Source organism: Grampus griseus, assembly GCF_964374135.1.
Source record: "Grampus griseus genome assembly, chromosome: Y".
Classification (NCBI taxonomy): domain Eukaryota; kingdom Metazoa; phylum Chordata; class Mammalia; order Artiodactyla; family Delphinidae; genus Grampus; species Grampus griseus.
The window spans coordinates 1,878,391-1,902,520 of NC_139016.1; the positions used below are offsets into that span (position 1 = coordinate 1,878,391).

General features: G+C 50.9%; 1 protein-coding gene across 1 annotated transcript in view; it reads right to left on the bottom strand.

Moving 5' to 3' along the window:
• LOC309817679 (matrix-remodeling-associated protein 5-like) overlaps positions 1-17,601 on the bottom strand; it is a 28,543-nt gene extending 10,942 nt beyond the window's left edge. Inside the window, exons 1-5 of the mRNA XM_082646951.1 lie at positions 17,488-17,601; positions 14,859-15,074; positions 9,415-9,544; positions 8,778-9,168; positions 51-5,042 (exon numbers count right to left, since the gene is read on the bottom strand). Of these exons, the coding sequence (XP_082503077.1) occupies positions 51-5,042; positions 8,778-9,168; positions 9,415-9,544; positions 14,859-15,074; positions 17,488-17,534 (5,776 nt within the window). The 5' untranslated portion in view covers positions 17,535-17,601. The remainder of the gene's footprint in view (positions 1-50; positions 5,043-8,777; positions 9,169-9,414; positions 9,545-14,858; positions 15,075-17,487) is intronic.
• Positions 17,602-24,130: the final 6,529 nt, after the last annotated feature.

The following is a 24,130-nucleotide window of genomic DNA, read 5'->3' on the forward strand; positions in this document are numbered from 1 at the left end:
CCTTCCCCTACACAAGCCCTGGTTAAAATGCAGGTGTTTAAACGCCCTACCTGTGGACGGCTTTGTCCAAGTCACGAAAGGCTTGGGTTTCCCCATAGCCTCACACGGGAACATGACATCTGTCTCGGCAGTGACGGACACGGTCTGGGGGGATTTGGTGACAATCTGGGGCTTTTCCCCGAGCGTCCAGAATTTGGATGCAGGTGGTCCTCTGGAAGAGAAGAGCTTTGAGCTGCTCGGATGGAAGCTTCTGGAAGGCTGGGCAGAAGATGTTAGGAAAGGGATGGAGCTCCGGGTGGAGTAGACCAGAGGGATGTTTCTTAAGTTTGTTGAGGGTGGTGTCACGGTCCGGGGAAGGTGCAGTACAGGAGGTGCTGGGGGACCAAAGTCCACGTGGGTGACGCTCTGAGAATGTATCCTGTTGTAGGGACCTGGGTTGACTTTTCTCCCTCTCGTCCCTGGGGCAGGAGAGGTGGGGACCTGAGGCTTCGGAGTAACTGTCAACTGTGGAAAAGAGAGGGTCCTGTTGAAAAAGAAAGGGACTCTTCCATCGGGATAATAAGGGACTCTGGAATCTGGAAGCTTGCCAGCTGGGTCTCTTGAGTCAGGGATGCTGTTGTCTCCAAACAATGTGGGGCTGCCGTTGACTGGGTCAGTTCCCCGGTCAGTCGACTTACTAGGAATGCTAGGATTGGACCTCGGCAACGGAACCACAGGAGTCGTTGAACTTGGTAATACCGGAGCCGTAAAGTGCCTATTCTCCGGCGGATCCCTGGACGGATATGCAGTGATTTCCGGTCTGCTGGTCAGGTGGGGCTGGCGAGTGACCACGTATCTGAAGGAGCTTTCTGTGGCCGTGTGTGGCCGCCTCACGGTTCCTCTCTGGGGGACCGCTGTGGCAGCGACTCTGGCTGGTTGGTGGAAACCTTGGACCCTCCCAGCCTCGTGGTGAGTATCTGGACGCCCTGGAAGGCCGTTTTTGGTCGTACCGTCCAAGGCTTCCTTTCGCAACTCCTGCTTTGGAGCGAAGGTAAATTTGTCCTGGTGGGAAGAGGGAGTGGATAATTCGTTTGGCTTCGATCCATGCTGAGTTCCTTCGTTATTCACTGAAGGTGTTCCGGTGGCTGGGGTCCCCCCGGCATAATGGAAGAAAATGTTTTGTTTGGAAGCGTCTGACGTTGGCAGTGTTTCTGACGTAAGAGGTGTGGGCTTTGCGGTGGTTTCAGCCAGAGACACACGAGTCGTGGGTGGGAGTGGGGTTGCTGGTTCCCCCACCGGGGCACGTGTGGAGACTTCATTCCGGTGTCTGATTTCAGAGCGGAGAGTGGCTGGAGTGGTTTCACGATGACTCTGACCACTGATGGTGGTTTCCACCTGACTTGAAGATGCCTCTACTTTTAGGATGGCGAGAGTAGTTGAAGGGACCGCTTCTTCCCGTTGCGAGAGCATAGAGACGGCGGCAGAAGGTGAAAACTCAGAAGGAAAACCTAGGTCCTCCGACTCTTTTAAGAAGGGTGAGTCTGTAAGAGCTTCTGAAGAGCTGGTAACAGGTGGGTCTGTCTGTAGCCGCCCAGGCTGGGCTGCCCTTGGAGGAGTCCACCTTGCACTTCCTGGAAAGCCAGAAGGAGGGGATGCCTCCTTAAATACTCCCACACTGGAGACCTCGGCCCCAGAAGGTGAGGCCACATGAGTGACTGACTCGCCAGGGACCAGACCGTCGGTTTTAGAGTCCTTGATGTTTGTGACATCGTAATTCTTAATTTCCTTTCCGTCCGATACAGGCTCGTCTGTGACTGGAATTGTCTCTTGGAATTTATCACGAGATAAATGTGTTTCGGTGGCGGCTGTCCTGTAATCTTCCACTCTGGTTATCTCACGTGGGTCTCCAGTTGTGAGAGAAACGGCGGTGGGTGAAAGTACAACTTCCGAACTGGAGGTAACAGTGTTTGTATATTTATTTTCTGGGGAAGGGTTGGGCTTGGACTCAGACGCTATAGAGCTCAGGGTAGAGGTGAGGTATCGCTGTTTCTTTGGCCTCTTCCCATGTTTCCTGCGTGGGGTGCCCCTGGATACCGGTTCTGCATGCTTCTCCACGTCCATCAGTTTTGGGGTACCAACGGTGCTGTCAACCCAAGATGTAGGAACCAGCAAGCTTTCCGCTTGGCTTGAAGTCTTCACTTCAGGTGCCTGAGTCAGTGGTGCCAAGAACGTGGCCGCTGGGGCGAACGTCGTGGGCGGGGTTTGTTTATGCCGGTGCCGGAATCGGTGGGGGCGTAATCGCCTCCTCCCACTGGGTCTCCTTCGGGAAGGATGAGTGGTCAGCGCTGACGGGGATGTGGCCTTTGGGGTTGGCCTCATCATGGCTACCGTGCTGGTGTCCCTGTCGAGCAGAACGCCAAGCGTGGTTCCCTTGGGGTGCTTCACGGCAGTGATGCTTGTCACGGCTTCCAGGGCTGAGTCCAGCAGAGTGGTGGATTCGATGCCTTGCCTCTTACTCTCAGGAATTCTGGAGCGTTTGGGGTCTCTCTCTCGCAGACCTCCTTCCTGCAGTGTCTGAGAATTCTCCTCTGTGCCCTTGGGAATCCGTGGGTGGCCCTGAGTGCTTAAACCACTTTCCACAAGCTCGGGGCTCTCTGTTTGCTCTTGCAGAGCTGTGTGTGCTGGGACTTCGGGGTCCCCTAAAATGGGATCTTCAAATGGCTCAGAGGTCCTGGTGTCAGCAACCCATGAGGCAGGCACTGGAGTAACGTGTGCGGAGGTGTGTCCTTTCGTCGTACTTTCACCTGGTTGTGAATCTGTCTCCAGATCTTGGTAAAAGTATGGCAGGGTCTCGGACTCTGCCAGGGAGATGGCATCCAGTGGCGACTCATACTCACTGGACGGAGACCCTGGCATGGACCCAGCGTCTAGTGTAGACCAGCCCTCTGTGGCCATGTTTCTGTCAGTGGGCTCTTCACGGACCATATCCAGGGTCTGTAGAGTAGAAGATTCGTAAGGCACAGGTAGCGGTGTCGTGGCTGTAGCCCAATTCGAGTCAACTGCAGTGGGAGCTGCAGGCTTGGTCTTCTCAGAAAACTCTTCATCAATCAATTCTTCCAGGTGTGCGCTTGTCACTTCGGGGTCAGCAAGAATCACTCCGTCGTGGCCAGACTGGACCAGAGCCATCCTGGTGGAAGAAACAGTGCCGGAAACCTGCTCTTCCTTGCCAAATAAAGAGACATCTCCTGAGGACTCTTCTGCACTGGTTGTGGTCTGCACAGGTGATACTGAGCGGGAAGCAGCTGCAGGCAAAAGGGGTGTCACTTCTAGACTCTCCGATGGAGGAGTGCTGGTTCTAACGACCTGGGGTACTTCTGTTCCCTTAGGGAGATTTCTCCCACGCACTCTGGCGAGAATATCTGCCCACTGCTCTGGACTGATCTGTTTGTTTGCCACGTTTATCCTTCGTCTGGACTCAAACACTCTGCGACCTTCTGCGATGTTTGTGTCTGGTTCCTTTTCGGAAGTCTTCCAGTGTTTCAGTTTTCTGCGCCCTTTCTTGGTTTTCTGACCTCCAGCGATGGCATCGTCCTTTGCTTTGATGAACATCTCTTGGTCCTTTGGATGGAGAACTCTCCTCATGGTGTTACCTTCATCTCCTAGGCCAGATCCCCCTTCATCCTCCACGACATCTCCTCTTCCTCTGGAAAGGGTCTTCCCACCTGGGCGTCTGCCTCTTTTCGATGACCTGGCAAATCCCTTCTTACTCACCGTGATCCCCACCGTAAAATGATCTGCCCCTTGCTGGTTGACAGCCACGCATCTGTAGTAACCACTGTCGCTTCCTTGGACCTTTGGGATGTAAAGAGTTCCATCGGCCAACATGTATGCGTGTGACGTGTTAGCCATAGCGTTAATTATCCTTCTGTTTGGAAGGATCCAGCTGATCTCGGCTTCAGGTATGGCCAGAGCATTGCAAGGCAGCGTCACCGGCTCCCCTGGGCTCTTCTGAATGGTCACGGTATGTCCGTCAGGGGGCTGAGTGACAGGTGGTTGCACAAGGACCCTATAGACCATTCGATCCATTTCATCCCTCACCTGCGCGATGCACTGGTACAAACCAGCGTCTGACTGCTCCGTGGATTTGATCTTCAGCCAGCCGCTGGTGAGGATGGAGAATCTCCCGTCCTCGTCTTCCATGGGTGCCTTCAGGACAGAGCCATCTGGGAGCACCCAGGAGATGGACGGGCTCTCAGAAGCCTTCACGTTGCAGCTCAGCTGGCATGGACTCCCTTCCAAGACGGTCTGGGCTCTCTGCACCGCTCTGCTAGGCTCAATCATTACCCAGCTTCTGCTCCGAGACGGCCTCGCGTCTTTGGCGGACACAGTGACAGCATGTTGAGAGGAATAGGACAGCAGCACTGTTTGGGCCGTGCTCTGACGCCGGTTGAGCTGGAGGTGTATGGACGGCTGCGTAACCCACTCCGGCTCTGCCAGGATGTGGGCTCTGACGCCCGTGTAGTAGAGGGTCTCGTCGTCGGCGTCTTGCCTGTACTGGTAGCCGAGTCTGGGGTCTTTGCTGAGTGTGAGCTCCCGGTGTAGCGTCACAGGGACCTCGCTGTAATAGGCAATCAGCTTCCAGAGTTTCTCATAGTTTTCTCGCGTCATCGGACACTCAAAATCCAAGGCGACCGTGGCGTTTATCTCTATCTCTTGAGGGTCTGTCTGGTTCAAGTGTAGCTGGTACACGTCCACGGGCTTCTTGATGTCACAGACCAAGTTCACTGTGTTCCCGTGTTCGTCGCTCATATTCAGAGAGACGTTCCACGCAGGATACTGGAAGCCCTGCAGGGAGGACGGGCTGTCGCCGTCCTGCTCTTGACTCTGATTTTCCTCGCTACTCCCGCTCCCGTTCTGTCTCAGAGGGGACTCGATAGAAGGCTTCTCACAGGCGATGTCCTGCAGCCTCTGAAGCTCTTGTTTGTGCAGCTTCCTGGGACTGAAGCACGTGGAGCACAGCTGACCCCCTTCGTAGGTTTTGTCCTTCTTGCACTTCAGAATCCCTGAAACACGCAATCACACACAAACATGCTGTAAGTCAGTGACGCAAAGAACGGCCAGAGGGTTAACGCCTCTGCATCTTTATCACCCGGATGCACTTCCACCACGACTTAGGACCTCACCCACCTCGCTCTGTGACGTCACCTCTGACTTGAAGTCAGTTTAGCACAGTGCGTGGTACCTCACCGGGGTTTTGGAACTTCTGGACGGTGAGTGATGAGTACTTTTCTAAAAGGTATTTTTAAGTTAAAAAAGAATGGCTATTCATACGTGTTATACAAGTAACCTTTTATGAGGGCCCAGGAGAATCTACGTGAAGTCACTGCAACCCGTGAATATATTTCCAGGTTATAGGATCGACCGTCGGCATGGATCGTATCGTGTCTACCTTTTATAATTAGGTTTTCTCTTGCTAGAATTATTCATTTCAGGCAGAGTTTACTTCTTGGACGCACATTCTACTCTTGGCTTCCCAGACATTAAGTCCTCCAGAATTTTCTCCTTCTCTGGTCAACACTGACTCTTTCACTGTTTCCTCCTTCTCTGCCCAACTCGTTACGGATGATGTGCTCCTTGAGTCGGCCTCGGCCCTTTCCCTTCTTGTGCCGAGGTCTCAGATGGCCTCGCCCACGTGCATGGTTTCAGTTACCGTTCACTCGCCAGTGATGAGTTCCAGCTGTGCTTCTCCAGCCCAGACTCATTCTTATGAGTCCCACACCCAACGCCCTACTTGACACGTCTATTAAAGGGCACAAGGGTTCCTCGAACTGACACCTATAGGACCACATTATGTTTTCTCCCTGCTAGACGTCTCGGGGCTTTTCTGTAGTCGTAACTGGGGAGTCTAGAAAACTAGGATGCTTTCTGACAGTCTTCGTGGCACGTGTCCACTGCTTTCCGTCCACGCTGGGAATAAAACAGCCAAACTGCCGTCACCCGGAGCATTACAAACCTTCCAACCAATGTCACTATGTCTACTTTTGCTTCTCTGAATGCAGTTTTCTATTTGAGTTTCAAAATAAACATCTCGAGATGCAAAGAGGATGGTTTCACATACCCCCCCCAACACACATACACACAGATACAAGACATACCACACAGACACACATATGGACACACTCAAACATATGCAGACATAATGCATACATATGGGCACACAAAGGCACAGGCGTGTATCTCCAGAATGGCTGCGGCTCTCTACCTCCCAGAAGCTTCATGATTCCACCACCAGCGTGTAGTGTTCCTGCTGGGAAATGACGGTTTTCAGCCTGTCCTGGACCCAGTGGGGTCTGGGCACTGAAATACGAACAGAGGTGACGTGTGTCTTTTCTGATTAAGAAAATTAAGAGGTCAGTATACCTGTCCTTCCTCATCCTTTGCCTGATTTAGCAAATCTGGTATCAAACATGAAGTGGAACCCTCCATGAAAGAACCTGAATCTCAGCATCTCCAGGTGGAGGAAAGACACCTGGCCACTGCACGCGCCCAAAGGAAACTGCGGCCCATGAAACCAAAACGACAGGGAGGCACCAACTCACACCAGTCAGAACGGCCATCGTTAGAAAGCCTACCAACAATAAACGCTGGAGAGGGTGTGCAGAAAAGGGAACCCTCCTGCCCTGCTGGTGGGAATGTAAATCGATACAGCCACTGTGGAGAACAGGATGGAGGTTCCTTAAAAAACTAAAAAGAGAGCTACTATATGACCCAGCAATCCCGCTTCTGGGCATATATCTGGAGAAAACCATAATTCAAAAAGACACATGCACCCCAGTGTTCACTGCAGCACTATTTACAACAGCCAAGACATGGAAACAACCCAAAGGCCCATCAACAGATGAATGGATAAAGAAGATGTGACACATATATACAATGGAATATTACTCGGCCATGAAAAAGAATGAAATAATGCCATTTGCAGCAACATGGAGGGATCTAGAGATGATCATACTGAGTGAAGCAAGTCAGAAGGAGAAAGACAAATATCACATGATATCGCTTGTATATGGAGTCTAAAAAAATGATACAAAAGAACTTATTTATAAAACAGAAACAGACTCACAGACATAGAGAACAAACTTACGGTTACCAAAGGGGAAAGGGGGGAGAGGGTACATTAGGAGTTTGGGATTAACACATGCACAGGACCATATATAAAATAGATAAACAGCAAGGACCTACTGTATAGCACAGGGAACTCTACTCAGTAAATAACCTACAACGGAAAAGAATCTGAAAAAGAATATATATACATACATGTTATATATATATATATATATATATATATATATATATATATATATGTGAAAACAAAATTGTGACATGTATAAATGAAAACAAAATTGTGACCTAAGGTGTGTGGGCTGGAAGTTCCTCGATGGCCACAGGCTGAGAGGCTAAGCTGAAATTAAGGGTAGCAAGACCTCTCAGAGGAGGAGAGCTTTCAGTGAAAATCTGAACGCTGAAAAGAAGCCAGACCCTTGAACATCTAACAGAAGAGTTTTCTTGGTAGATGATGACCAGGTCCAATGACGCTGAGCTACAAATCGGTTCAGACGGTGCCTGGAACAGAAAGCAGCGCAGTGTGGCTAGAGCAGAGTGAGTACAGGGAACAGTGGGACCAGCCCATCGCAGGAGGGTAGGCACTGCGCTAGCCTGCACTCTAGAGCCCACGCGCCACAACTACTGAGCCCGCGAGCCACAACCACTGAGCCTGCGCTCTAGAGCCCACGCGCCACAACTACTGAGCCCGCGAGCCACAACCACTGAGCCTGCGCTCTAGAGCCCACGCGCCACAACTACTGAGCCCGCGAGCCACAACTACTGAGCCTGCGCTCTAGAGCCCACGCGCCACAACTACTGAAGCCTGCACGGCTAGGGTCCGTGCTCCGCAACAAGAGAAGCCACCGCAATGAGAAGCCCGCGCACCGCAACAAAGAGTAGCCCCCACTCATCACAACTAGAGAAAAGCCCACGCGCAGCAACAAAGACCCAACACAGCCAAACATAAATAAATAAATAAAATAATAAAGTAAGAAATGTTTTTAAAAAAAGAAAAGAAAAAGACCTACTCAGAGCACTCCATTTGCCTCCTTAGAGACAGGAGAAAGGAGTTAGACCCAGGCTGGTGGCTGTGAGGTTGGAGATGAGCCACGAGACTCAGGTAGGATAAGCTCAACGGGCTCTGAGGATGGGTTCCAACGTGGGGCTTGGGGAAGGGGGTGTAAAAGAAAAAGGAAAAAAAATCTTTCTTATTTTGATGCAAAATCTACTTTCTTGCAACTTCTACCTATCAATCCTGGTTTTTTTTCCCCCCTCTGGTTCAGTACAGAACGCCTGTATCCCCCATCACAGAAGAATAATCACATAGCCAGCCCAGTGTTCTCTTTTCCGAGCATCCCTGAACACTTCCTGTAGGACGAGGACGCACGGAAAATCCAACCTTTAGCTGTAACCCAAGGTCGAAAAGAATCCTCCAAACGTGCTTGCTATGCCAACCAGAGTCACCTGTCGATCACTCATTAAATGATAATCGCTCTACATTTCGATAAAGGATCCATGCGTTTGAATTATGCCACGGAGCTGTCTTGACATTTCAGTTATATCATCTCCTGCCTCACTGGTTTGAGGACGTGATTTCACCCGACCTAAGATGAAGCAATGGCGCAGAACGTAATTTGTCCAGAGAGGTGAAGGTTGGACAGCTAAGGGTCACGCAGCCGCTCTCCTGTCCTTACCTCTCGATTTTGCATCCCATTCCAGAAACCACTTCATGTCACAACCACAGGACCACGGATTCCCGTGCAGGTAAAGGTTCTCCAGAAGCGGCATGCTCTGAAGCACGCCGGGGGGAAGGGTTGTAATCATGTTCTCGGCTAAGTAGAGGTGTCTCACGGTGGAGAGTCTGAAATAATCCAGAAACGTGAACGTGGAGAACGTGGCGGGGTGCAGCTGGTGAAGCATGTTTCCCTCTAAGTGGAGTAGCCTTAGGGACGTTAAGCCGCTGAACGCTTGTGGGTGGATAAACTCGATCTTGTTGTGGTCCATGTGTAGCCTTATTAGGTTCCAGAGCCCCCGCAGGGTCTCTCCTGTGATCACTCGAAGCTTATTGTAGCTGAACTTGAAAACCTACAAAGACAGGGAGGACGGGAAATCCTGTCTAAGATTAAATAAAAAAACCTGAAAACCAACCAACCCACAACCAGGAAGAGAAACCAGAACAAAGGGCAGGAAAGTAATGACATTAAGCTCGTCTCTTACGTTAAAAAAAAAAAAGGCCATTTAAATCATTGTGAGGGAACATGCTACAGCTCCCCTCTTCACGACGGGTCCTAGAGGCTGCTAGTCGCGCTGTTCATAAATGCCTGGGTTTACCTGGAGAGAAACGAGGTCTCTCAGAGCCCCGTCGGGGATGCTGGGAATGTCATTGCCGTGAATCATAAGCAGCTCCAACTTGGTCAGTCCCGCAAACGAGGTTTCCGACAAAGCCTGGATGCTATTGAACCTGGAAAATAAGTAACTGGAATGAGGAGCAGTGAAGTTAAATCCCAGCTGGGGAGGATTTCCCAGCCCACCCAGGGGCGACTAAGCAAAATGTTGATTCTAAGGTTGTACTGGTGCCACTCGCAAAGCATAATCCTCTCTCTCCGTGTCCTTGTCTATTTCTAAGGTTGCAAAGAAACCCACACATTTTTATTAGCCTTCGTTCAGTGAAGGCATGATCGCTGGGAATTCTGACTGGGAGTACACTTACGTGGTCACAGGCTATTTGGGGAGATACATAAGACTTAGACCTTTAAACACAGCTGGTCGAAAGGGCCCCTCATTGGAAATCATAACAAAGACACGTGGCCAGCACGCATGGAAACCAAAAAACCAAAACACAGCTTTGGAAGTGGCTTTGCATATAGTAAGACAAGGACGTTCTCTGAAATAAAGGACCAAATGAAACAGACACCCTTATTTCGCGAAGACAAGCTCCCATTTCTGATGGGTGATGGAAGTTATCTGTAAACATTCTGATGCGTTTGGGGTGTTGTTTTTGCAGAGAGATTGGTAAAGACGCTTCCTCGACCGGTCTGGAAATCCCTCACTGCTCCATGGTTAGTGACACCAGGGAATCCCCAAAGTGAATCCCTGGAGAACCAATTATAAGATGAACAGAGAATCCTGTACCTTGCTGTGTTGTAGGGCAGGAACCTGGGGTCAGGGCTTCTGTGGAAATCCAACACATCTATCCTGACATGATTTCTGTACTTCCCCTTATCGCCTCAACAAAAGGAAATGCGTCTGTAGAGGAGGCCGGTAACAGCTCAGAGCTAACTCGGCAGGTGATGGCCAGGTCCAGTTTCCTCCTGAGACACATACGTGCCCCACACCTCGGTGATCACAGCCTCTAGGGAGGTGAGGTCCACCCCAGAGCTCAACATCCTGCAATGCACTGGCCAGCCCCCATGACAAGGAACCGTGGTGTCCCAAACGGTAAGTGGGCCCCAAACGTCATGTGCTGAAGTGGAGAGTCCCTGCCTTAACCCAGGTTGGGACAGGATGGGGGGTTGGTGTGCTGCCTCATTTGTTCATCATTATTTGGACGCTACCAAGAAACCTGCCCGAGAGGGTGAACACCCAAGAGGGGATGAGTATCAGCCCGTAAACCCTTTTCCATTCCTTGTTGCCTGACGCTCGTCTGGAAACAGTTTGTGGGAGAATATTCTCAGGGGAAGTCGGTGAGGCTGGCAGGGACCAGGTAATCTCAGAATTGGGAGGATGTAGAGAGGAAAGAGCTTCCTTTGTTCCAAGTCCACCGGGAAGTCACTAGAGGGTTTTCAGGAAGGCTGTGGCATGAAGAAAGTCACGTGGTAAAACAGCAAAGCTCCAATCTGTGCAGAATGGGTCAGAGACAGACAAGAGGGGAACGAGGAGACCACGTGAATCCCGGGGAGGGACGCCGGTGTCCGCGGGCAGGGTGGCCGCCGTGGAGATCAACGTACGTGGGAAGTTTCCAGACGTGCTTAGAGCAAGAGGCCACAGGCATGGCTGAGGGGTGGAACTGCAGATAAGGAAAGGCTTGCAGCGGAAACACTTGCAAGTTCTATTTGCCATGGGATGTTGAAGAGGCTTGGCAGACGCCACGGTGAGGGTGGGACCCAGCAGGCACGTCAAGACCTGAGATGTGCACATGCAGGAAGCATTCCCGAACGGACGCATGCACTAAGGGCTTGGGGGGAGGTGACACCACCTGCGAAGACCCCAGAGGTAAAGAAGAGTAGAGAGGCCAGAGGGAAGAGGCAGGTCTGGACTCGGAGGCAGCGGGGGTGCAAGTCAAAGGCTCCATCTCTCAGGTGGGTCAGAAAGAGTCTGATGTTCCGCAGCACATTTTCGTTCAAGGCTGTGCTATTCCTCTCCTGGAATTTTTTTGTCTCCCCAGAGCCTCACTTCCAACTTGACGTCCAGCTACAACGGTGGATGCCGCGGTGGGCGGAAGATAAAGGGGAGGAAGATGTTTGGGTGCAGAAGGTCACCTTGTTTGGATTCCCTCCCCACCTGAGTAAATCCCCTCAAAGTCCTGGATGGGGGGCATGTCAGCTCAGGAATCCTCCTTCCTGCATCACCTTCCTGGTGCTTCCTTTTAAGAGAGTGACAGATGCAAGAGCTGCTGGTGTCAAGGTTACGAATGCGGGGTGGGGGGGAGCGGGGGGGGGACATTTCCAGGACAGACAAAAGACAAGGGAATCACGTGAATGGCAAATGCAGGAAGCATTGTATTCTCTCTGCACACCCAAGGGGTGTGGGTGAATTCTCTCCGCATCTGTCTAAAAGCCGGCAGAGAGACGGGGAAACTCACGTGGCAGTCAGGAAAACAATTTGACCGGCAGACTGAAAGGACCTGGTGTACAGTCCCATCCTTTAACTGGTCAGCTACCCATCCTTCTCTCCAAAGCGTCTTCCTCATCTGTTGACAGGCAATAACTGACTACATAACCAGCTAACTGGAATGATTTTTATATCAGAAACACAGAACCGTTTTGCAATATATACACATATCAAATCATCATGTTCTACACCCGAAACTCATATAAGGGTGTCAATGATGTCGCCAATAAAAAAGAAAAAAACAAATATATGTAAAATTGCTTCACGGATACCCGTTAGGATCCCAAGCAAAATTTTAAATGAAAAAGAGCTAATGGGCATGGGAGAAATTTCAGCAAGATGTCATCAAAACTCATCTTTCAATCAAAGGGGGGAAAATCTTTAAAGGTCTATAAATCAGACATTTAACTGCATGATATGTTCTTACTCAGAAATCTTTGGAAAGTGATTTCTGAAAAAGCTTTGGGGCTGTCCAAACAGGAGACAGCAGATCTTTCTTTCAGTGCTGAGTGAGAACCCTAAAAACATCTGTGTGGGAATGAAAATTTTTCATTACTGCTCTGCCAATAATCCCTCATTCCTTGAGAGTTTTAAACCCTTTCCAGACCGCGAACAGACAACTCAGACCCTGAGTTCTATCTGTATTAGACGTTGCTATTGTTTTTTCGTTTGTTTTTTTTTTTTCCCCAACAAAAGGCACAATGCCAGCCTCCTTATCTGCTTTGAGACTGGTTTCCAGAAATAGTGCTGTGATATTATAAGAGTGATTTTTAAAATGTGGCACATTGAATAATGTTACAAATTAAGCCAGATGGAAGTAATATATGTGGGTGCAGTGAAGCTATTCCTTTTTTTTTTCCTTTATCTTTAATATCACACAAAACCATCTCAAGATCTTATTGGAGATGGTAGGAAAAAGAATAATTTTGATATCTGTCTTTCATTCGAGTGGCAAAGTCTTTAGGACACTGTAATTCACTATCTTCAGCATTAATTGTTTAAAATGAAACCACCAAGAACTATGTTCTCATTGAGACGTGACGTAGGTTCCACGCTTACAAAACACGTCATTTTAAAGATGGGCGGAAGAGAACCCTCCTGGAAACTGTGAATGAGATGCAAACAGCTCCACAAAAAAACAGTTTATAGGTCTTGCAAGTCTCAAGCTATCACACAGCTAACTTTTGGGAGAGGATGCATGCGGTGTCTTCCCCAACCCCCCAGCCAACCTGACAGCCCAGACCCTCAACACACAACAGGTGAGGCATTCGGGGCTCCTACACAGGAAACACAGCAGAAGACAGTCCCCCTGCACCTTCAATCCCACACTGTCTAGGGGGCTCCCCTAAGGCCTAACAGTAGCCCCGATTCTGTGCCCTGACAAGGGGTCAGCCTTGAGGGATTAGGTGGTTAACCCGCAAGAGGGACACTATGCTGAAAATGCCTCATGAAAGGGGCGACCCCTATAGACAGAGCTCTTTTGCACCCCAGGAGGTGTAAGAAAGAAGAGAAATCATAGATAAGCTCTATTTTCCTTTCCACAAACTAGCACAGCCCATCCTGGCCTGACTCAAAGCAGCCCCAGTTCCCCTTCTGAATGAATTGTAAGATTGTGAAAAGGAAACTGGTTTTAAAATTGTAAAATGATTTAAAGATGGCAACAAGGAAACTGTTACTGTTCTCTCTGCTGGCAAAGCCAAATTGTTTTCCCCATGGAACCATCATCACTGTGTTAGATTTTTCAGAGTGTCAAATCGTAAAGTTTGCCAAACTTTTTTGGAGAAGGCTATTTAATGGTCTACTGCTACGGATTCAGTGTTTTTTCTTATTGTCTTAACTTCCCGTTCTTTTATTCTACTACTGGACTTTATAATCGATAAATGCAAGAACGGTTGAAGCTCTGTACTCAGAGATGTCTAGGCAGGTTTACAATTTTTTGTTTCATCTTATGAAAATGTCCCCACAGTGGCTATTCATCAAACCCTAATTAATTTTGTTGTTTTATGGGTGGTAGAAAGTAGCGAATAGGTTTTGTTGAAGCAGTCCAAATGATTGTTTACTATTGAAGTTGTACATTGTTTAATATGAAAATTGCACATGAGTACCTGTAATTCATAGCAATGTACACTAATGTACAGAAAGCATATATGGGTACAAAAGGAAACTAAAAATACAAAAATTCTACCCTGAAATGCTGCATTAAAATATCTGTTTAAAAGATACTAATATTGGGCTTCCCTAGTGGCGCAGTGGTTGAGAGTCTGCCTGCCGATGCAGGGGACACGGGTTCATGCCCCGGTCCGGGAAGGTCCCACATGCCGCGCAGCGGCTGGGCCCGTGAGCCATGGCCGCTGAGCCTGCGCGTCCGGAGCCTGTGCTCCGCAATGGGAGAGGCCACAACAGTAAGAGGCCCGCGTACCGAAAAAAAAAAAAAAAAAAAAAAAGATACTAATATTTTAAATAGGCAAAATCTGAAAGAACTCTTATTTCCTCAATGTCACAACTGCGTCATGCAGATAACCTACAAAGTGTCACAGATGCCTCACTTACTCCTCTTATTATTATGTAATAGTTCCTGAAGTCCATTTAGAATACTATTAGTATATTTATGTGTGTGTCATATGCTTTCATATCTGCATTAAAGAACTCTTATCAACGGAGACTTAGCAAGCAACTGAAGCTGTCCGAGACGGTTCGTTATTCAGCCTTGTGACAGAAGCTTCCGGTGACGGATCAATTCAGGTAACAGCCCCCAAAGGACCACATTTAGTATAGTTACAAACGCCCCCTCGATTCAGCCCATATAGGAGCACATAACGCAAGACACAGTGACACATAAAGGAGCATGTATTCGCAGTTACGTAAACGCACACACACATAACGAAAAACCAAATCAACACGCATGCGAGGAGGCTGCGATGGCTCAGAAAGAACGTGGTACAAACCCCAGATTGATTCTTTCCACATGTTTAGAAATCCCAGCGGGCACGGAAGCCAAGGAGCGGAACGTGCAGTGGACCTCGCTGGGAACATAGCAGGCGCAAGGATACGGACAGGCCAGCGCGGCGCGCGGATGTCCCCACAGCAGAATCAGCACCACGGAGAGTGCTCGCCACTGCGCCCGCGTTGGCATCTTGTCGGGGTGGGTCATCCCAGGACACCTGTCGTGGAACCACAAAACCAGATGTCAGGTAGCGCTTCCGTATTTCCAGCGGATCTTACTTGAATGTGCACCATGGGGGTAAGCTTCGCAAGACATCACACAGTATATGTCAGTGACACAAAACATGTGCATCAAGAAACAGAAAATTTATTTTTTAAAATCTTCCGCCATTCACTTTAATCGTTGCTATAGAATATAACCTTCCCTCCTGACTTTGGGATGACTTGGAGATCTCCCTATGCTGTGTAGGAGGGTACGGAATACACATGCCCACATACACGCCCATAAATGTACTTACATACATATGTGCGTGTATAAAGGTATACATACACAGACATATATATTTGTATAAATGTGTATATATGTGTGTGCTTATAGATACAGAGAGAGGAGAGATACATTCATGTTTCTATAATAAAATGAATAATAAAAGTAAATGTTATGCGTCCGCCTCCAACGTTATTGCCGAGCCGTTGCTTATTGTATATATCGGAATAAAAAGCTTCTCAGGAAGGCCGTTATTATCAGAAGGGTTTCCTTCTTTTAATGCCATTCCTTAAAGTTTTAATTATATCTTCTTCAAGTGCTTACAGAGGCATTCACTAAAGCGAAATATGTTCCATTATATGTGGTTTTGTTTATGACCCTTAATTGTTTTTTCCTTGGAAGAGCCCAAATGTTGAGATGGTGCAGCACCATAGTTACCGGAGAGGAAATTTGGGGCAAACCTCTGAAAAATCTGCCACTAGAGAAAGAGGAAAGGAATTATTTCCTGATGAAGAATCTTGAGGCAAACAAAAAAGATCAGTAAGACAAAAGAAAAAAAAAAGGAAGAAGGAGAAAGAGAGAAGGAAGGAAGGAAGCAAGGAAGGGAGGGAAGGAAAGAAACGGTCAGATAAATGTTAGGTTGTGGGCTTCCCTGGTGGCACAGTGGTTGAGAGTACGCCTGCCGATGCAGGGGACGTGGGTTCGTGCCCCGGTCCGGGAAGATCCCACATGCCGCGGAGCGGCTGGGCCCGTGAGCCATGGCTGCGGAGCCTGTGCTCCGCCACGGGAGAGGCCACAACAGTGAGAGGCCCGCGTACCGGAAAAAAAAAAAAAAAATTAGGTTGCATCAGCTACCTCATTTAGAATGTCCGTGATTATTTTTTCATGCATCGGTCATGCCTTCCTTCATCGACTCATATTTCTGTCAACTCTTGCATGAAGTTTATTTGCAGATAAGTAACACACATGGAGAGTAAAGGGCACGGAAGAGAAACGCGCCTGTCGGTTCGTCCCTGCTCTGGGCAAGCCCTCACTTCTGATCATAAACTCTCCCTCCGCTGACACGCGGTAGGGACACCCCGAGGCCGCAGCCCTTCCATCCGTTACAGGGCCTCCAAAGAGATGCTCTCTAAAATCCGGACGCGTCTCGCCTTTCAGCTGCCCCTCCAGAGCTGTCGGTGCAGGCGGCCGCGCAACAGGCAAGCGCAGCTTCCTCCGCTGCCGCTTTGCGGAGAGCAGCCGGCTGGCTCTGCTGAGCCCAGGCCTCCCCCGCTCCCGCCTGCGCGCTTGACCTCCGCCCTGGTTTTCTGCCGACGGCCTCCCGATGCCCCCTCCCCCGCCGCGCTCCGCATCCTGTCTTCCACCCGGCTCCCCCCGGAAGACCGCAGGAACGCTCCCCCGGGAACCCTGGTCCCGAGGTCTCGAGGGAAAGCGCCCTGAGCCTGCAGGACCTCCCGGCACGCCCGGAGAACCCCGGGAGGCTGGCCACGGGACACCAGGCGATAGACAACCTGGAGGGGCCGGGCGCGCGGCCCTGCGCCCCTGGCCGGCTTCCAGCGCCCGCGCTCACGCGGCGGGCAGGCGGCGCGGTGAACGCCGAGCCTTCCCCGAGCGCGGCTCGGGTGGCCCCGCGGGTCTCTGAGGCCTGGCACCCGGGCAGCGAAGGACGTCTCTCCCAGACGGTGACTTCCCCAGCTCCCGCGCGGCTCAGCCCCCGGCTGAGGGGGGCTTCGCGTCTCCCCCTTTCCAGGGGAAGACGAAGGGGGAGAAGGACGAGAGTCTCAGCCCCCGGAGCGAGGCGGCCCTGCAGCGGCGGTGTCCTCCGCCAACGCAACAGCGCAATCGCTTACGCTGGGGGATCCCCTTGGTGACGCCCTGGAAACCAGGGAGGGATGAATGAGAGGTCGCGAGGGGGAGGGAGGAGAGAAGAAAGGCTCGGGGGTTCCTTAGACCTACTCAGCGCATCTTCCCGGAGGATTCCGTCAGCCTCTCGCCTGGACGGAAGCCGGCCCCTCGGCCCCTCCACTGTAGTGCCAGGAAACAGTTCAACCCGTCTGCTTGCCCTCGCCCCCCGCGGCACAGGTCCGTCCCGCACTCTCGTCACCCGCCCCTGGCAGACAGAGCCGGCCGCCCTCGGTCCTCACCTGTCCTTCGGAAGCCGCGGCACACGGGAGCGCTGCGCCCAGAGCATCCGCGGGGCCGGCGCGCGCGCGTCACCGCCGGGGGTCCGCCGGGGCCATGCCCTTCCCGGGGCCGGGGGCGAGGCGGCGCGGCTTCCCAGCGCGGCGCGGCGAGCCGGCGCCCTTTTATGCGCGTCGCCCAGAGACTTCCCCGAGTGCACGCCTCGGCCCACCCCCGCCCTGCCCCACCCCGGGGAGACGGGGCGCGGGCCCCGGCGCAGGGACCCTGGCCGCGCCGCTCTGCGCTCAGCCCTCCTCTCGGCTCTTCATGGCGCCGCGTCCCGAGTGGGCACGCCTCGTCCACGCCGCCGGGAGGACCGGCAGGGGCCAAGCGCACACGGCTTTGGGAAGGAGGGCTGCGGGTCCAAGACGAACTCTGGGGACCCGCGGGAGGGGCAGAGGTCCGGAGCGCGGTGCGAACTGCTGCTCGAAGTCCGCACCCGGAGCGCCCTTCCCAGCAGAGTTGGATAGGGTCTCCTTCTTTCCGCAGAGGAGAGAGGGAACAGGGTTTGCACTCTTCCGGGCGGGTCGGAGTGTTCTCTGGCCGCGCCTCCGAACCCCGGGGTTGGCAAGAGCCGACTGCGCCCGCCGGCATCCCACCGCCCCCACGACCCGGAGGGGCAGGCGCGGCTGCCACGTGAGCCCCGCGGCCACGCCCTCCCGCCTCTGCTGTGGCTCCTGGCCGCCAGCCTCCCTCCCCCTGTCAGGATCTTCCTGCCAAAAAGGTGGAACGCTCTCGTCCCGTTTGGAGAGCCCGAGGGGGGCTGGGCCGCTGCCGGCATTCTGGGGAGCCCGGTGGTACTTGCTGGGGCAAGTGAGAACCGCTTGTGGACAGGGTGAAATAACAGAGGTTGGCGAGGACCCTGCGTCCCCAACGCAGAAGGGAAAGGGAGAGAAGGAGGTATCCTGGTTCCCAGGAGGAATCAGATCTGGGCAAGGGGACCAAGGGGTCAGGTGAGGACTTTCATCAGCAGAGCCCCCCTGGGCAGAGCTAGGAAGAGCACCCACTGTGAAGAGAAAGAAACAGGGGTGTCCCAGGGCCGGCATCCAGGAGGGGAACATGCCAGGTGTCCTGAGTGAGCCTGCGGCATGCCTGGTACCTGTCCAAGAGCTGCTAGGAGGTGTCCAGAAATGAACCTTCAGATGAGCTGCTTCTGATGCACCCAGTATGGACTGGCCTGGTTTCTCCTGAAAAGTGTGTAGGAGGGACTTCCCTGGTGGCACCGTGGATAAGACTCTGTGGTCCCAGGGCAAGGGGCCTGGGTTAGATTCCACACGCATGCCGCAACTAAGACCCACTGCAACCAGAAACAACAACAAAAAAGTGTCTAGGAATTCCTCACTGCCCCTTGCCCAAGGCGGCGGGCATCCACCAGGTAGATCAGGGGCCAGGTCATAAGTGGGTCCATTCACTGCGTCCATTAGCAATAATGTGTGTTGACATATTTCCAGGGACTGGTTTTAGGGATCCTCTTTCTTGACATGCCCCAAACCCTTTAATTACATTTATTAAAAACCTGTCCCCAGAACATCTCCTTAGCTTTCTTGCGTGGCTTTGCCATCCACCTACTCAGCTAAACTGGAAACCGAAGTCACGGTCCCCATGTGCCTCTCCTCTAGGACCTTGAAGCCAACTGGTGGCCAAGTCTAGTGGATTGCGACTCCTGAGAATTGCTGAGCCCAACGGCCTTGCCCGCTCGGTACGGTAGTCTGGTGCTCAAGTCTTAGCTTCTGCCTGCCTCTTCCCTCATCCATTGTTTCTTTGTCCCACACCAACCTGGAGGGCTGCCCCATCCTCAAAACAAGTTCTGAAGTTGTCCACGGTGACACATGACATGGCAGGGTCTTGCCAGCCTGTCCAGGGACCTTGTATCTGCTGATGTTCCGGCTTTGAAGAAATGGTAGCAGACCCCTCCCTTCTTCTCTTCCTCCTTCTTGTGACGTCCATGCACGTTCTCATCTTGAGGTACGTATTTCAGTCCATCGTGTGTCCCTTCCCTGCCGCTGTTTGATGATCTCTTCTTCAGCCTCCATCTCATAGCACTTTCCAACATTCCTGCCCATCCATGTGGCCCTTTGCTTGTCTTATGGCCAGTTACTTGCCCTTGTCTAATTATACGGTTACGTTTCGAAACCCGGAAACTAGCACAGAGCTTAGCACACACTAGGAGCTCAGTCAAATGCATGAATAAGTGAGTGAGGGAATGAATGAGGTTCAATTCTACTAAGAAATGTGTAAATATAAAAAGTCACAGTGCATAACGGATATGACAACTCCATGAATATAGCCTTACGGCTTTTCCATGATTCCATAATTTAAAAAAAAAATAGCTTGGTGTATTTATTCCTTTTGTTTCGACATTTATTCTGCTCCCTCGGTGGTTAGCTCCAGAAACCATGTTTGATTTACTGTTGGATCCCCAGAAGTGCCAACAAAATTCCTTGAATACGGAGGGTTTTAAATACATATCGGTTGGATTAAATGTATCTGTTTCCCCACAATTCCACAAGGTGGAGGCTGCGGAGGGTAGAGGGGACAAGGGCCAGGTCGGTAAGTTAGGACAGCGCGGAACGTGCTTTCTGAGGCAAGGAGTGATTTGACCTCCAAAGCGACAAGAGGTTGGAGTCCATCAGAGTCACCAAACGCCATGTGATTTGGGGGATGGCAGCTCCTTGCACGGTGCGCCCCACGATTTTATCAGCAATTCCTTCTCCATCTTTCTCATTCTAGCGGCATCTGTCTTCTTGAAGGATTCTGTCTGCATCACCGTAAGAGCCCTCCCATCCACTCTTCTCATTGGACCCCCTTAACAGCAGAGCCACTGGTAAAGAGTACAGACAGCTGGGCTTACGCCCCCCTTTCCTCCTTCCCACTCTTCCTTGGCTGGGCAGAAACCTTCCCTAAAATCAGCTTCCCCAAATGTAGCATAAAAACAATGATGCCCATCTTTCAGGGCTGCTGTGACCGCAGGATGCAATCCTGTAGACAAAGACCCGAACACAGTACCTGTGTCGTACCCGTGGTTAATACACAGGATCTGTGGAACCCACACTCCTTTATTTTTTACTCCTTTCTTATATCTTTCATCCTCTTACCTGATTTCTCCCCAAGACAGGGTCTCTGGGGATACAGTGGCTGTTTCTTGCTAGAGCAGGCGCTCTGAATCTTGAATGGGAGAGTTTCATGTTCCAGGGGGGGCTGTGCATGACCACGGGATTATATGGTTTTTTGCTTAACAGGGATTGTAAAAGTAAATCCTGCGTCAGCGGCTGCTACCCAGCCTCCATAATCAGATGAAGGACTGACCCTACATATTTTAGGATGACTGGAGAGAAAGGAAAAAAAAAAGTCTGCACAGGAAACGTCTCCTTGCATAACTGGGAAATCCCAGGGGTAGACTAATAGCTAGTGGGGATGTATCTTTATCTGAGCAGAAAGAGGCTTTCAGGAATGTTGCATGTGAAACTTGCCCCCGGTCTGTCTAGGGTAAGCCTTAAATGAGAATACAAGCTACTGGCAACCTCTCTGAAAATGAGGGGGTATTTTTGTTTCACCTCGTTCCTTCATACCACAGTCAGTGGAAGTCTCCCATTCTGCTGCATTTACTAAAATGCTTCCAGATTTTTCTCAACAGCGAATTTTTAGAACAAAAAAATAAGAAGTACACCTCAGAGGAACTCCCCAGATCTCCCAAGCACAGTTGAATTATATCTGCAAAATGGGCTGGAGCAAATTCTGCTCAGCGGGGAGGGTAGAAATCTACAGAAAAAGCATCAGATACAGACGTGACCTCAGTCCGACCCACCATGGGGGACGCGCTGAAGGGGACTGCTCGGCAAACTGGAAGCTATTTCTCCATCCCTCCCCCTTATCTGAGCCGGAAGCATCTAGAACAAGTCACAGACACAGGCTCTTCCACTCTGGGTCTCCAGATTCTGCTTGGTAGGAAACCAAGTGCAGGGGGATAAGATAATGGAATTTCAGCTCTCTCCTCCATACCACGGGATCCCATGCAGACTGGGGTCAGCAGCCCACGCCACGGCACCCGTTCAAAGACCTCAGCTCTGGATGGCAACGCGGCAGAAACCAAGATCGGGCTTCCGTTTCGAAATAAAAGTTACCAGGGGTCTCTACCTCAAGGTGAAACTATTCATGCCGGAGAGATGTCCTGTGATGGCGACTATTCAACCTTCTACGCAGTGTCAAGACTTGTGGTTTTCGGTGTTTTTTTTGTTTTTTTTGTTTTTTTTTGACAAAGCATTTTGACCTGCATTTACGCTGATTTTACATCCTGCCTCTGGGAATACAAATCAAGTAGCTTCTCTGGGATTTCATACGGCAGGTGCACGAAAGGCTGGAATGAAAGGTCACTAAAAGCTACTTCTGGGACTTCCCTGGCGGTCCAGTGGTTAAGACTCCGCGCTTCCACTGCAGGGGGCGAGGGTTGGATCCCTGGCCCTTCCGTGGGTCTCATAAGGCTAGATCCCAGGGTATTTCTCTCACCTGTGGATGCATTCAAGACACCAGGTAAGGTCTCTTCTGCTTTGGGAACATGCCTCTTTCATGAACTAGGACGGGCAGCCTCACTTACGGACAACAGATGAGTTATGCAGAGAATTTAAGTCATTCTGAAAACAGACAAGCAGGAAGACATTCTTGTGTCTGGTGACCGTCAGTCCTCCCTGCACATCGCGGAAGAGAAACACGGATTTGCCGAATTGTCAGTGGCGTGGGCACGGACAACACACAGGCACGCGTTGTAAGCAGAAGAGCTTAGACAGGCACCCAAACCCAAACTGAGTTCAAAGAAGTTACAACAGGCTTTGGGACATGGTCTTTAAAGATGCAAAGAGAATTTACTTAGGAATAAAGTGGAAGGAACACATGACTCAAAACGATTAGAAAGTGTGAAGCAGAAAATCATGTTCTGTTCATGGTTTTCCAAAGAACACCACGGCAAAGAAAATACTTAGAAACTGCGTGGTATCGTTAGGACTCCTAATTAGCCTTCAAACTTGGATCGTACCTATATGAGTTTTCAGTGGCTGCTGTAATGAACTACCATAAAATTTGTGGTTTAAAACAACAGAAATCTGACTGTGCTCCGCTCTGAAGACCAGACGTCTGAGGTCAAGGTGTCCCAGGACCGCGCTCCCTCCAGAGGCTCCAGGGGAGGGTCCTTCCCGTCCCCTCCAGCTCCTGGGGGCTCCAGGCATCCCTGGGCTTGTGGCCGCGTCCCTCCCGTCTCTGCCTCTGTCTTCCCAGGGCTTTTCCTCTGTGTCTGGGTCCCTCCTCTTCTGTGTCTTAGAAGGACCCTGCCATTGGATGTAGGGCCACCCTCCTCCAGGAGGACCTCATCTCAGACCCTTCCCTGCACCACATCTGCAGAGCGAGACCCTCTTTCCAAATAAGGTCCCGTTCTGAGGTCACAGTTGGACATGAATTTTGAGGGGATACTGTTTGCCTTGCAGCACTACCTGTTTGCCCTGTAAGAGGGTAAAATGTGTCACATTGACATCGACCATGGAAGCAGTAAATCAGCCCCTAACAACCTTAAAATGTCATGTTTTTAAAGTAATGATAGAAATATCGTGATAGAGGAACTAGAACCCTATCATAGTGCCAACCTGAAAATGTAGGTCCCTGGTGTGGGGCACATTGATATAAGATGGATTTTTTTTTTCTTGTTCCAGCATCTAGAACCTCCAGACCCAGCAGAAACACAGTCCTTCCTGGCATTGCTCTTCGCTGAGTCCTAAACTGGGTTCAAGTGGGATTGGCCAGGTTCACGTCATCCTACAATGCTGGGCCATGATTGGCTGGCACCACGGTGAGCAATCGCTGATGGACCTTCTGCACCAATCAAAATGCCTGGCTCCCGGATACAAACGATTGGTGCACAGGTGAGCACATGACCCAGGCCAGGCCAGTCACGATCCATGCCCAGAATTTCTCAAACAGAGAGGGAGATGCAGTTCCTGGTGATGCCCAGTGGGCACGTGTGAAGACCCATGGCCGCCATATTTCTTGTCCCGGTGAGGAAGGCTGTTTAAGAAAGTGAGGTCAACATTTTGGAGAACCAGAAAGGGGAGATGCAGCAGAGAGCACTTGCCTTTTTTTTTTCTTTTCTTTTCTTTCTTTTTTGGCCTTGCTGTGCAGCTTGGGGGGGGGGGTCTAACTTTCCCGACCAGGGACTGAACCCACAGCCTCGGCAGTGAGAACGCAGAGTACTCATCACTGGACCACCAGGGAATTCTCACCTTTGCTTCCTTCTCAAGGTTCATGTGGGTTCCAGTAACCTCCCTGTCTTGCCTGAGTTGGTTCAGCTGAGTTGATAGCTTTTCCTGTTATGGATCAAAGCAGAAATGCCCAATGGGTGGTGTTCCACTCCAAGCCCCATAAAGACAGATGTTCTGCCCTCAGATGCGTTGGTTTTTTGTGGGGAACTACAGATTAACTATCACAAAAGACGCTGCCTCAGGACCTTTGCACTGACTGTGTCTGCTCCCTGGAGTGCTCATTCCCCAGATTCCTCCATGCCTTCCTCTGGACCTTCTCCTGGTCTTTGCTCAGGGGGGTCCCTTTCAGCAAGTCCTCCTCTGACCA